The 15,263-nt window shown below is 30.6% G+C and overlaps 2 protein-coding genes across 2 annotated transcripts; both read right to left on the bottom strand.

Moving 5' to 3' along the window:
- Positions 1-2,668: 2,668 nt before the first annotated feature.
- On the bottom strand, positions 2,669-4,781 carry LOC133306903 (cationic peroxidase 2-like). The gene is made up of 3 exons (XM_061507288.1): positions 4,383-4,781; positions 3,223-3,385; positions 2,669-3,084 (listed from the first exon to the last, which is right to left on the bottom strand). Exons 1-3 carry the CDS (start codon positions 4,779-4,781, stop codon positions 2,669-2,671), a joined length of 978 nt encoding a protein of 325 aa, XP_061363272.1.
- Positions 4,782-8,507: 3,726 nt separating this feature from the next.
- Positions 8,508-11,357, bottom strand: LOC133306893 (cationic peroxidase 2-like). Its single transcript, XM_061507272.1, has 3 exons — positions 10,878-11,357; positions 10,463-10,628; positions 8,508-9,098 (listed from the first exon to the last, which is right to left on the bottom strand). Exons 1-3 carry the CDS (start codon positions 11,280-11,282, stop codon positions 8,707-8,709), a joined length of 963 nt encoding a protein of 320 aa, XP_061363256.1. The 5' UTR covers positions 11,283-11,357; the 3' UTR covers positions 8,508-8,706.
- Positions 11,358-15,263: the final 3,906 nt, after the last annotated feature.

Genomic DNA, 15,263 nt, shown 5'->3' with positions numbered 1-15,263 from the left:
GTTACCATTTTGTTACACTTGGTAAAAAAATTTACCAGACTATCACGTTAACAGTGAATTTTGTCAAAATATCACGCTGCATCCTTAGTCGTCGTTGAAGAAGTCTGAAAATATAACTAATTCGCATTATCTTATCTTAACTCTTAATTATTTTCAGACTTCTTCAATGACGGCTAAGGGTGCAACGTGGTATTTTGACAAAATTTACTGTTGACGTGACAATCTGATAAATTTGTTTGCGAAGTGTGACAAAATGATCACTCTTTTCCATATTAAACCAAACCAAACCTTTTCGACCATTAGTTAATCAAAACGAAGCTGAATTAGGCATTTGACAAGATATGTTGTGATTTGTGAGTCAGTGATTTGTTCTTATATACAAAGTTAGATGAACGTAATAATATTAGTGGGGTTTCATAATGACATATATGGGACAACTAATACCAAAGTCAAGTCGAAAATAAGAAGACGTATTTAATCGGAAAACCAATCGCTTTGCAGCATGCATGATTGGCTTTCTGCTCGCGTTACTTGTTTGACGATTTGTTTCGAAAGGGTTTTCTTATTAATATTTTGATTTTATTTAATGAAATCAAACTCATCATACTTTAGATTGCGTCTAATATGAAAATGTCTAACCCTTAAATTAGTTTAAATTAAGAGAAATATTACTCTCATGTTGCATGAGAGTAGTTCTCTCATGCTACAGAGAAAATTAAAGTGGAACCCACTATTAAAAAGTAAAAAAAAAAAAAATGTGCAATTTTTGAAGTGATACAAAATGAGATAAATATCTCAGCATTTCCCCACCATGCATATTACAGCTTTCATGTTTATCCGAGACAAATTCAACGTCAGAAGTTCCTCAGCTGTCACTTGTCAACTTTTCAAGCCACCACATTTAAGGAGTGTTTGCTAACATATTTATTTTGGGATTGATGGGAACTATTAGCGGATATCAAGTATTATCATATTTGGTATAAGTTTTTCAAAAACTTTCCCAATAGAATAAGATACATAGGAAAGGTTAATTGTGTGAAAAATGTGAGGAAAATCATTATTTCAAAATATCACTTTGCATGTGGTATTTTGTGATGAAAGAGGAAGTGAAAAATTGAACTCCAATCTCTTGACAAAAATAACCCTTCATTGTGTACAAATGTTCGTCTTGTGAACCTCTCTCGTTTACGGTTGTAACTCTCTTTCTTACTATTCCTCTCTTTCACTCTCTAATAATAGCCTATTTTGATGTTTTCTGATTTTATATAAATTTTATAGGCACAGCCGCACAGATTTCATTTTGAAAGCGTAGAAAAATGCAAATAACGAAACAAGAAAATTGGTAAACTTCAATACTTTATGCGAAATGGTAATTATCTCAAATTCCTGTTTCATAAAAGTTTAAAATGGAAATTTTGACTGGTGGCACCAAATTTGAGAAAAAATTATAAGGTTTATTTTTTTCATTTCAATCTATTTTTCCATCAATATTTTACCTTTAACCAAACATACATTCAAAAAATTTAATCCAATTTTCTTGGTAATATTTTGACCAACCAAATAACTTTTTTTTAACTTTCCTACTAAACTCATTTTCCCACCATATTCTTATTAATTATATTTCTCTAGTAAAAAAAAAAATCTCTACCAAACGCCCCCATAGACAAATGAAGTATTGAACTCGGATACTTCCTCTTACTAAATATGAAAAATCATTTTTATTAGTATTTTTTTTTGTATTATCTTTCAAATCTCAAAAAATTTCATCTTTCAATATGGATGTACCTTTATCTGCTGCATTGAAGGTTTTCTCCACACATAGAAAGTTACATCATATAAAAGTGGAAGTTGCTATTATATACCACCATTGATTTAACAGCCAAGAGTTTACAGATATTAATATGAGTTATATTTTTCTTATTTCATATGAGTGAAGTCAAATTATTTTACTCACAAAACAGATGTGGATCTAATTATCTTTATTTTTTCTCTTGCTTGTGGATATTACTTGTAATATTATCTTTGCTATATAAGATAATTCTTTTCATCTAAGCTTATCAATCCATTTTAGCCTACAAGGTCTTTTGAATCTATCGAGAATTTTAAAAATTAATTAAAATAATATAATTTGATTATTTAAAATTATTTTAACTAATTTTTTTATTTTGTTTAAAAAATAATACAATATAGGCTGACCTATTAATTTTAAAAATAAACTTTACTTTAAGCCAGAGCTTGATTTATATTAATATACATATTAGGCCTGGCTCGATCAGAAAATAAATTTTTAATAAATCATTTGATCTATTTACACCTTTATATTCCGTTTTAAGTTAATAATTAGCCTTTGCTCCAATAGAGTCATGTCAAATTTATAACTATATCTACATATATGAATGAGTCAAGTGTAATTAATATTGTAAATATACAAGGAGGGAGAGAGGGAAAAAAAAGACGAGAAGATTGCCAAAAACAAGGAAAAATCTTTATTGTATCACATTTGGTGTAACTTTTACACTTTCAAATATTTTGTGGGATAAGCAAAAGAAAGAAAGAAAAGAAAAATCAGACTAGAAATATATATATATTATACACTTGAATGGCAAATGCCAATTACATAGACTTTCATAAGCTATACACTTGTTTTAATAACTAGCTAGCTAGCTAGCTAGTTAATAGCAGAACATATCTTGCGAATTTCACCATCAGCACCCGACTTCAATCCAATATTGCTCATCTTCACCATAGACTTTCCAAATTCCACGCCAAATGTCAATCCAAGCAAGCCTCTTAAGCCCAAGTATCTCTGTACAAATGTCTTTGTGGAAGCATCATTCCAAAGCGCTTCATCAGATTGCAGAATTCCACGGCCGTTCCTCAAATTAGCAAAGTAAGATGTATCAAAATTGTTTTGACTACCGGTATCTAGCGCAACTCGGTTTGAAGCGCCACTGTTTTGAGGGCAGAGTGCTCTTAGTTGTGGAAGAAATGAAGGGTCGATGGAAGGATCAGGACCATTTGCGGTGAAGTTATACAATCTGTTACTGAAGAACTGGCATGCTGTAGTACCAATGGTATGTCCACCTATTATTTATTCATTCATGAAAATAAATCCGTTAATTCAACTCTTTTGAGTTAAAGTAAGCTTTTGAACACAACTTCAGTCTAAAATTCTGATTAATGATGATCAAATAATTGAAATTGAGTAAAGTTAATTATTACCAACAAGGGTGACGAGGTCTTGAGTGTTGAGACCCTTTGCTGCGAACTTCTGTTTCTGGACGTCAACAGAATCACTAGGTCCAGGCAAGTTATTGACATCGGAAGCCTGTGACACGCGCCCATCTTTGCGTCCAGTAGGCACTTGCCAACTCAGCCCACCACTCTGCAATAAATGCAAAAATTAAGGTCAATTATGAATATGTTGAACTCATGTTGTCAATTGATTCAACATGCTTTGCTAACAAAGACATATATAATATAATAAATTATACTACATACATAGTCTAAACACATTTACAGTTTGTTTTCCGTGTCAATTATTATTATTATTTTTTGTTACAAGTGGGGCACACCACAAATTACTGTAGAAACTTTCAAACTTAATAGAAAAAGATGAAAGCCCTTTAAACATAATAAAGAAATAATTTAATCCAAAAATTTGAAATTGTTAAATGAAGTGTGGACAATATTGATTAAGTATTATACTAAAAAAATTCATATTATTTAATTATTTATTAATAAAATAAAATAAAAGTGAAATTAAACTCCTAATAATCACAAAAGCGAAAAGAATTTTGGTGGTACTGGATCGTCATTTACTCAGGGATTAGTATCAATCAAAATCATACAATTAAGGAGGAGAGAGGAGAGAGAAGAAATAAAAAATAACTTTTTATCCAAATATCATCTCTTGGAAGGATCACTTAGAGCCTGGAGAGCACTAGGTGCTTGGATTCTCTCTTTTTTAAGCTAGAAGCTACTCATAAGCATAAGCTAGACCGAACAGATTTTGAGAAAAACTCTTATAATAAAAAACTCTTTTTTTTTAATCTCTTATATGTTTTTCTTGAATTATGTGCTTTTTTTTAAATGAAGAGTGATAAAGATAGAGAAAGATAATTTTCTTGAAATATGTGCTTTTAAGTAATATTCAAACTAAAATTTTTATGTAATTTCCAAACCGCTTTTAACTTCTCTTTTTAAGTTTTTTTTTTTTAACTTTAGTTTATAAGTAGTTTCTAGCTTAAAAATAAGAAAATACAAACATGCTCTAAAAGAAATTCACGCAAAAGTTCTGAAATCATATAAATTAAAGAAACGAATGATTTTTTATATTTCTGAAACAAAGTGGATCGACCATAGTTGAGATAATTAATTACCAGAACGACAGAGTCACGAGCAGCGAGGGCAACGATATCAGCACAAGACACAACACCAGGGCACGCAGCCTCGAGCTGCGTCTTTGCATCGTCAATAGCCTCGTATCCTCTTAAACCAAGGTTTGGAAATGCTGTTTTCTCAGTGGCAGTGCCAGAAATGAGAACAGAGGCGTCACAACCTTGCACAAAGCAATCATGGAAGTGCATCCTAAGCAACCCAGCTGTCAAAGTAGGATCAGACTTAACGTGGGATTGAACTGTGGACTTAACAATGGACTCAGCACGAGGACATGTACTCGAATAGAACCCTACCCTCGTCCCTTGGCCATGCACTTTGTTGACAATAATAGATAAAGCAAGCAAAAGATTAATAACTAGCAAGAACAAACCACCCTTCATTCTTGTAACGAATTGTAATAAATGCACTATCCTAAATGAATTGAAATGCAAGCTTAATTGATTATATGAAATAGTTGTATAGGATCAATGATATTGTGTGGAATACAATATGATATAGGTGAAGGTATTTATAGGAGAGGGATTAAGCTTATGGGGTCAAAATTAAGAGAGTGAGTAAGAAAAGTCGGCTACTGCGTAGAAACTACACAAGTGGGTATATAGTGGGAGTGGGAATGAGTTTGATGTTGTTGGAAGGTGGGCTCAAGGCTTTTGTCTTGTGACGGCCATGGCCATGTCCACCACCACGTGACGACTGATGAGGGTTTACTTTATATATATTTTATTGAGAGCGTATATTCTTACTACCAAAATTTTCTACAACTAACTTACTACCTATCTAATCACCATTGAATCAAAGAGAGAGAATGCTAAAAACTTTTTCAAAAAAGAGAAAATGTTGATCCAATGATATTAGATAGGTAGTGAGTTGGTAGTTAAAAATTTTGGTCGTAAGAATATCCCTCCTCTGTTTTATTAGGATTTAATGTATCTTATATTATAGAAGATAAATTTATCTCATATATTATATTTTTTTTCTTCTTATTTTTTCTTCTCGTATGAATTCACATAAATTTCATATATTTTTATGTATCTATGTGTGCACACACTTTTATATATAAACTCGGTCTTTTTATGGTTACAATCACCACTTCCAATAAGTGGAATCTTTCTAAGGAATGGGGCACTAATGGACTTCGCTTGGCTTGGCTTTGCTTGTCTCCTTCCTATGCAACGAACGAGGTTCGATGCTGCTTTTTGATAATTGTTATTATTATTATTATTATTTGAGTAAACATTATTTTTAGTCCCTGGCAATATTTACGAAGCCATTTTCAGTCCCTGGCAATAAAAAAGGATCAAATTGGTCTCTGAAAGTACAAGAAAAGGGTCCCTCTACATATTTGGGAGTTAACATAAGGACTAACATGACCCTTTTTTTGTAATTTCAGGGACCAATTTGGTCCTTTTTTATTGCCAGGGACTAAAAAAGACTTTGTAAATATTGACAGGAACTAAAAATAATGTTTACTCTTATTATTTTGGGCTCTGTACGTATCCCCACGTTGAATCGTGTTTCATAGATCGCGCGATATTCAGCTTAATTACCGCCATTTTCTATTTAGTTTTTTCTTGGTTAAAGCATATTCATACATTGTATATTTTTTATTTTGTTTTTATATTTCACTGTATTATGATAGTAAACATCAAATTAAGAACAATTATCTTAAATTAAAAAAATTTCCCGTATCAGCGCCAAAATTAAAAGTATCAGATATAAAAATAAGGGGTAGGATATTGTGTCAACCAAGTAAAGTTACAACCAATGTTACTACCAATCAATCTCACCGTTAGATTGGTAGTAACAATTCCACAGTCTTCGTTGGTCTCTTAAATAGTCCCTCTCTATTTATTTCTCTCTCCTCTTTTTCTCCACGGTCTTCATTGGTCTCTTAAATAGTCTCTCTGTATTCATTTCTCTCTCCTCTTTTTCTCTTTTCCCTTCTCTCTCTCGGTATATCCTCCTCGCGCCGCCGCTGCATTCAGCGGAGAGCTTGAATAGTATTGCAGTTTTTTATTCGAGATTCGATTTACCAGATTCGAGCTCTTGCGTGTGTGTGTCTGTCTCTTCTTTACCAAAAATTTAAAAACTCTGAATAATATGGATCTGCAACATCTTTACCAGATTCGGTTTGGTTTATTCACTGTGTCTGCAACATCTTTAAGATGGATCTGTCAATGAGTGATGAACCGAGTTAAGTTAAAAGAGAAGAAAAATCCTCCATTTCCAAAAAGAAAGGCAGAAAGATACAGTGATGTATATGGAGAGTTTGGTTAACTGAACTGATTTCTTTCATATATAAAAGTTTGGTTAACTGAACCTTAATCAATTCAGTTCACTAGAATTAACCAAACCATAACCCCAAATTCCAGATTTCACAACTCACGAACCCTAACCCCCTTTCTACTACCATTTGATGTTGGATTGAAACACAATTTTTAAATCGCAAACCCAGTCTTCGTTCGCAATTTTGGTTTCCCCCTCTATGTTCCAGTGAGTCGAGGAGTTTGCAATCCTATGCGACAAAGCTTACATGCTCTTCTAATTGATTACCATATAATTAGGTGGCGGCGCGACGGAGGATATACTGAGAGAGAGAAGGGAAGAGAGAGAAGGGGGAGAGAGAAACAAATAGAGAGAGATTATTTAAGAAACCAACGAGAACCGCAGGATCATTACTACTGATCTAACGGTAAGATTGATTGATAATAATATTGGTTGTAACTTTATTGGTTGTCACAATATCCTAGCTCTACAAATAAAATTATATTTTTTAATTTTTATTATACGCTGTCCATTAAGAGACAGAAGCGGACCCACTTCTCTTCCTCACCTTTTTTATTTTTCTTTCCTACAGAAAGAAATGTCTACGTGAAATGCTCCATTAATATTAGCTGAAAATTCACCAAATTACAGCGCCTCTAATTCTTTTGATTGTTTAAATAAAATAGGTTAAATATTTTTGATTTTATAAAATTTGATCTATATATAAACGTTTTATTTTGTATAAGTTTTATAAAGAAGAACAATGTTCATAATAATAAAAACATAAAATGTTCCCACAGTATTCAAGAAACCTTATATGATATAATAAAACTAATTAAAATTGTATTCATTAAATATATTTATGCTATAAAATATTTTTAAAAACTAGATCTTTAATAAGCTTATAAATAAAACTTCTACTAAATAATATTTACAATATTTGATTCAAACCTTTATATGGAAAAGTTATTGAAATCTAATTTAGTTATAATATATTTATACTACAAATTAATTTTTTAACTCTATCTTTAATAAATTCATATATAATAATTTTATTAATTGAAATTTATATGGTATGGGTGAAAACTTTATATAAGAACATGACAGAATTAATTAAAATTTTATTATGAAATATACTCTTACTATACAAAATAGTTTTAGTTATTTCTTAGATGATATTAATTATAAATAAAATTACTACTAATTAGTCCATGCATTTAGTAAATACATCTCAGTAGTTTTTACTAAATATTAAAAAAAAAAAAAAATTCTGCTTATATAAGTTTATTTTTAGCTTCTATGTTACTCAATAAAATCTCTATAAATTGGGCAATTTCATTATAATTGCATACTGAGAGATGAAATTACGTTTCTGATATATTTTTTACCAAAATTGATTGCGCATAATAGCACCAATTGATGGTGGTCCAGATAAAAATATTTTATTAGATAAATAAAATTATTAGTTATTTAATTATATTGGTTGAATATAATAATGAAACCTTTTCTATCTGTAGATATATTCATTATTATGTAATTAATTGTGCAGATGTAATATCTGAAGATATAATACATATGATCTACAAAAAGATATAATACACATGACATGACACTGCGAATATATTAATTCTATCTACAGAATTCATATATGGAACTTGGACTAATATTTGTGTTTGGACTATCTGTCGAGTACATTGAAATAAATACTTTTTTATTTGATTTTTTATTTGACAATAGTTAATTGGTATAACATGAAAAGACACAAAGAAACATTTCAATCCATTAATATTAATTTGTACCGTAGAGATTAACTTTTGATCTTCTTGAGAACGCAGGTGGCAGACTGCTAGGCTTGCAAGCCTCTCAAATCTCAATAATAAGAATCATATCCACTTAATTATATTTTTTTACAGAGTATAGCATTTCATATACTTTTTCTTTTTTTTTCACTCTTATTGATATAAAGGAGGCATGGAAGTTTAAACTTATTTTCATAATCCCCCACACAGAAAACTCAATGTTGCAACATGTGGACTATAATTAATTAACAGCAGAACATTTCCTGCGAATTTCACCATTAGCATCGGTCTTGATACCAACATTGCTCATCTTCACCATAGAGTTGCCAAATTCAACGTTGAAGGGACCAGTGGCTAAGTATTTGAGAACAATGGTCCTTGTGGAAGCATCAGTCCAAAGCACCTGATCAGAACGAAGAATTCCGTGGCCTTTCTTAAGGTTAGCGAAGTAAGAAGTGTCGAATTTGAATTGGCTACCTGTGTCTAATGCAACTCTCTTCGTTGGTTGGTTTTGTGGGCAAATTTGTCGCAGAGTTGGAACAAACGAAGGGTCTATGGAAGGATCAATGCCATTTGGGCTGTATAGTCTGTCTGCGAATGATTGGCAAGCAGCACTACCAATCGTGTGCCCACCTATATATGTTATGTATTAATTCACACAAACATATATATATATATATATATATATATATATATATATATATATATATATATATATATATATATATATATATATATATATATATATATATATTCATGTTTATCATTATATTATAAGATCTTAAATTGTAGTTTATATTTAGCTCAGTTTATGTTCTTCTCAATTATCTTTTTTGTGCGTTCCAAAAATTTTATTCATTACGCGTCAAGCCGTGCACCATATAAATTGATTGGGTTCGATTTGCTCCAAGCACAACTTGCATAAAAAAATTAAAAATACAAATAATGAATTTTGACATGCAAACAATTAACTAAATTGTTCCAAAGCATTTTTTAAATTGAAAATTGTTCAATAGGACAAATTTAACTTAATTTAATTATGGTCATATATGATTTTGTGCTAAAAATACAAATTAATTTAGAGACTGAGTAGAGGTAGTCATAGATTTTTAAAGACAAAAAATTAAAATTAAGAAATAATTTGAAATATATATTTTAAAAAAAATTATTTCAATATAAACTTATTGAAATATTATGAATGGCAGTAAATTAAGTTAAAAATTTATCATTTACGTACCATTAATTATAAACTTTAAAATTGCATATGATATTATAAAATGAGATAGGATATTGTTACTATCAATTAGTGTTACTACCAATGTTACTATCAGTTTATTTTATCTTTAAATCGATTATGTTGATCCAACGGTTATATTTATTTTCACATTTGTATGATTATGATTCCCCATATTTCATAACCATACAAAGATAGAAATAAATATAAAATATTAAATATAGGGAGAAGAAAGAAGATTTTTAGAAAGTTAAATCAGAATCGTTAAATCAACATAATCGATCTAACAGTGAAACAAACTAGTAATAACATTGGTAGTGATACTAATTGATAGTAACAATATCTTATCTCTTATAAAATAGCATACGATATTAAACGGAGTTAAAACAATCCGTCACCCAAAAATACATTGGGTCACAATATGAGATGGAAGGGTCTGAATATTCCTGGCTCAATCCCATTTTTTAATTACTTTCATGATTGTGTCACTAATTTTTTACGCCCTTTTAAATCTGCCAAAATCAGTTTATATTGTAATTACCATATATAGTCATGACTGAAACTTAAAAATATTCTAAACACAATTAACTAATAATAGTTACCTTTGGGTTTATGCATTTACACGATTTTTACTGGGATTCTGAAAAATAAGCTGGTATGGTTGTAATTGGTGATTCCAGTGAAAATGATGTATTTTTAGGAAGAAAAATGTAATTAGAGATTTATATTGAATTGAAAATGAAAGAATATAATGTATAGGTACCGGCAAGAATGACGAGGTCTTGAATGTTGAGACCCTTATTAGCAAACTTCTTCTTCTGGATTGCAACGCTATCATTAGGACCTGGCAAATTAATGGCTGCTTCAGTTCCAATTGAAACCCTTCCATCCCTCCGTCCAGTCGGCACTTCCCATCTTAGTCCACCACTCTGCATGTAATATAACTCATCAAATTAAATTAATTATTGCAATCTACCAATTAATTAATATTGAACTTCAACTGATCAAATTGTCGTCTATTTTATAGCGTTATTGGTAAAGAACCACGCTTCAACTCAAGGTTTTAAAGTGTCAAGATAAGAAGATTTTTTTAATGGTTTATATTATTCTCTAATATTATAAAATTAATATTGATAACGATTAAGTAACGGCCAATTAAGATTAAGTAAATTAATTACGAGAACAACGGAATCACGGGCAGCAAGGGCAAGGATATCAGAACAAGACACAACACCAGGACACGCAGCCTCGAGCTTAGTCTTTGCATCATCAATAACCTCAAAGCCTTTTAAACTAAGGTTTGGCCTAGCTTTTCTCTCAGTGCCGTCGCCATCAATGAGAACAGAAGCGTCACAACCTCTCACAAAGCAATCATGGAAGTGCATCCTAAGCAACCCAGCAGCAAAAGTAGGGTCAGACCTAAAGTAGGATTGAACTGTGGACCTAACAATGGACTCAGCACGTGGACATGAGCTCGAATAGAACCCTACACATGTAACTTCGCCATGCACTGTGTTTACAACAGCCGCAGCAAGCAAAAGAAACATTAGAAGGAAGCTTTTTTTCGACAATCCACCCTCCATTTTGTAAGGAAATATTAATAGCTACTAGCTGCAGCTTATACAGTAGTGGCTGAGAGTGTAGATTTTTATAGGGGTTTCATGTGTGTATTGGGAGAATGGAAATTTTCTTTAGTGTTATGGTTAGCCGCATCTTTCACTCACACCGCAACACATATCTTACTTTTTATTAAATTATTCTTTCAGCTGATTATAAAATAAAATTTATTAATAATTTAATAAAAATAAGACATGTCTCATATTATGAATAGAAGATATATCAAAAAATTTGATGCATCTGTACCACTAAAGATATTTTTGGGAGAATGAGTAAGAAAAGACGGCTACCTCAAATTAATTGCAAATGTATACCACGGATTGAAAGATATATAGGATAGAGCAGCGCTAGCTGGGATCACTTGTGTTATTGCCTTACATGAGTTTTTGTCCAAAGGTGATTTTGAATTTTCTCAAGTGCATATGCGTCAAAATTGTTCCACGCGAGGGTCCCTCGGATTCCAATGCATTTTGCCTCCTTCTTTCTCCCACATAATTTAAATCTTGATGCATGGCCCTTGAATGAAATTTATATTTATGACTACACATTCTTCTTATTCATTCTATAAGTTTGTGAAATTGACTTATCAACTTTACTATTAATTAGTGTTAGTATTAAAAACTTCTGCATATCACTCATTGTATGATTGTGCAATTGAGTCCTATATATGAACCTAATTTATTTAAATATATATTGAAAATGAGTAAGTATCATTTTATACCAGTGTAAAAATTGCACTTTTAATCTTGATCATGATTAATTTTATTTATATATAAAAATTCTAATTTATTAAATCTGTAAGTCGTTAAATAAAAATAAATTAATAACAAAGATGTGATATAAAACTTATTATTATTATTACATCGATATATAAAGACAATTGTGATCTCCATCACTTTCATGGTGGACATGGTTTTTTATTTTTTTATTTTTTATTTTTTTTTTTTTTTGAAGTACAAGGAATCGAACACAGCTACTCATACAGACTACACCACTAGGCTAGTCCTAGTGGTTCATGACGTGGCTTCTTACCTTACGAATACTTGAGATATGTAAGTGGGTCGTCCATGGTCAACTTGATATGTGTTCTTAATGTGAATATAACATGTAAATGATTTCTAAAATTCATTTTATATTACATCTGAGCTAAATACAGTATATTTGTCGAAGTCAGCATTTAATTATTCATCTCGATATTTGATGTGCTCATCCAAATAGATCAATCTCAGGTAATTAATTATATAAAAGAAATTACGGAACGGAGACAACGCATATGGAGAGTGGAGAGTGGAGACAATCGAAGTGAGACTCGCTCTATCCCGTGGTTGATTTTTGTTATGTGTGAATTTCACATGCTCTATCGATAAAGTGATAATACATATACTTTTCAATGACCATGTGAAATTTATATATGAGATGATCCATTTTTCTTTATTTCACACATTTTGGCAGTTTTTCTGTAAATTTCACATGATATAGTTGTGTAAATTTTATATTTATTTTATCCTTACAAATATTAAGTAGAGGAAATCCTATTGACATTTATAAATATCTATAAAGGATATTTATAGATATTTATGAAATTTTTATATGAGATATCCATTTTCCACTATTTCACACATTTTGGCAGTTTTTGATATAAATCATCGAGCTGTTTATGTCTTTTATTACTTAAATTAAACCTTCCACTACCATCCATTTTTCCGTTCATTATTCTCCGTTGAATCATAAAGATTCATCCGAATATGCTAACAGAAAAATTAATTTCGGCATAACAATACTCATACAGAAAATGACATTTATTTGTTTTGTCTTCGTGCTTTGTGCTATGGTTTAAAAAGAATAGAGTTAGAATGTGATTCTAGCCAAGCCATCCAGATGTTAAAGGAGCAGCATGAAGATCCTAGGGACTCTCAAGTCACTAGCAGATTGAGATTATGGTTAAAAGCAGATTGGACTATTCATCTTGTTCATACCAAGAGGGAAAACAACAAATGTGCTCATTGGTTAGCTAAAGCTGGGCAGACTAATAATCTTCATTTCAAGATTTTTAAAGATCCTCCTCCTCAGTTGATGGAACTTATAGTTGCTGATGCTAGAAATATGTCTAGCTTGTTAGTTTCTGATTTGTATTTTCTTTCTGTTTATGGGGCTTAGCCCCTCTTTATTTACAAAAAAAAAAAAATTCAATTTAAATTCACAATAATCAAATACATTGTACGTGTCACTTAATTTTTCATTTAAATCCCTCGCGCAAGATACAAAAGGGAAAGATGTATATGAAGGATACAACTGTTACGCTTGAGATTTTGTGGACCGTATACCGCGCGTGCGTATTTTTCCATAATAGTCAAACGAACATAAAATATATTATTTTATCTCTCTCTTTTTTTCATATTTATTATGGCTTACCTCTCTAATATTGTTATATCAGAATCTCAACTAATTTTTTTTATTCCTTCCTCCTCTCGAGATTCAGATATAACAGTGTTGAAAAAATGGTAGATAAGGTAGACATGAAAAAAAAAAAGGTAAAATAACCTATCTCAAAAAATATATTGAGTTTTATCTTCTTCTTTTTATCCCTACATTATAAGCACATGTTAAAGTTTACTTATTTTAGATTCTATTCATGTTCTCTTGTGGTTTATCTTTGCTCCTCTAGGCTAGACCATCCCAATTTATTAAAAAAAAAGATTAACATTTTTTTAAAATAATTTTTTTCATTTTTTTGAAATATTATATCTCTTAAAATAAATGCTAAATTTATGACTGTTACACTTAAAGATTGTTGTGCTAGCATTTTAGATCCTATTTGGTGTAATGTATAAGACCTGATAATATAAACTTATATTATATAATATGATATTTTTAGTTATTTGGTGTGACCATCATATAGTATAAATTTATACAACAGAATTTCTTAATACATCACAATGATGTATAATTTAATCAGGGCATGAAGGGATGGGATTAGGCTCCTTAAGGGATTGATCTCTTCCCATTTTTTCTTCCCCATTATAACTTTTTTTTTCCTTTTCTCCTCTTCCCCATTTTCTTCTTCTTCTCCCTTTCTTCATCAAACATTGCGTTTGTGAGAAAATTAGTAATTACATGTGCCTCACAACACCATCTTGTCTACAAATCCCATATCCCTCTCTCACCCATCTTTGCCATCTCCTCCATTTCCCCTTTCCTCACTCTACATGTAAAAATTTCAAACTTTCTATCTTTCATGTCCAACCCGATTCCAGACACGAAAACCCACAACCATAATCATCAATCATCAAACCATGACACAGAAAATAGAGAAAGAAGAAATAGAGCTCAAGAATTAATATATTAAAATAAATAATTTTTCATTATATTTTTTTTTTTTTGTAATACAATTTTTCATTATATTAATTTTTAAAATATTGGAGATTTTTATTTCTATAAAAACTAATATATTTTTTGGATAAATTGTTCAATAGATTTTTTATAAAAATTAATATCATATGACATATATCTTTATTAAAGGATATTTTTGACCAAAAATATTTATTTTTATCCTATCTAATATTATACAGTATATTACTATAAACTGTATGATGTTATCTTATACAATATCATACTAAATATTATCAAAATTTATCTTATAATTTGCAATAACATGCCCTTAGTAACCCAGTGGGGTCTCTGCAACACGTATGATATCAAATATACTGTAGTTCGTGTGGGCTTCTACTTCTAATTAATTTCTTTTTTGAACTGAATTTTGAAAAAAAATTCGTATAGATTAGCTGCTTCTCATAAATCCTCCCCAACTGCTACCAAAATAATTAAGATGACAACAAAAATAGGGTTATTAAATCCGAATCGGGTATCGATTCAGTTGGAGTATTGGGTCACTGGGTCAGATCGGTGGGTCACTGGTCGGACCGGTTGACCCGGATATATATAGATAT

Source organism: Gastrolobium bilobum, unplaced genomic scaffold, assembly GCF_033153095.1.
Source record: "Gastrolobium bilobum isolate Gb01-03AN ecotype WA unplaced genomic scaffold, APGP_CSIRO_Gbil_v1 utg2909, whole genome shotgun sequence".
Classification (NCBI taxonomy): domain Eukaryota; kingdom Viridiplantae; phylum Streptophyta; class Magnoliopsida; order Fabales; family Fabaceae; genus Gastrolobium; species Gastrolobium bilobum.
Note: the sequence above shows the minus strand (reverse complement) of the source record. Positions and strands in the feature narration are given on the sequence as shown.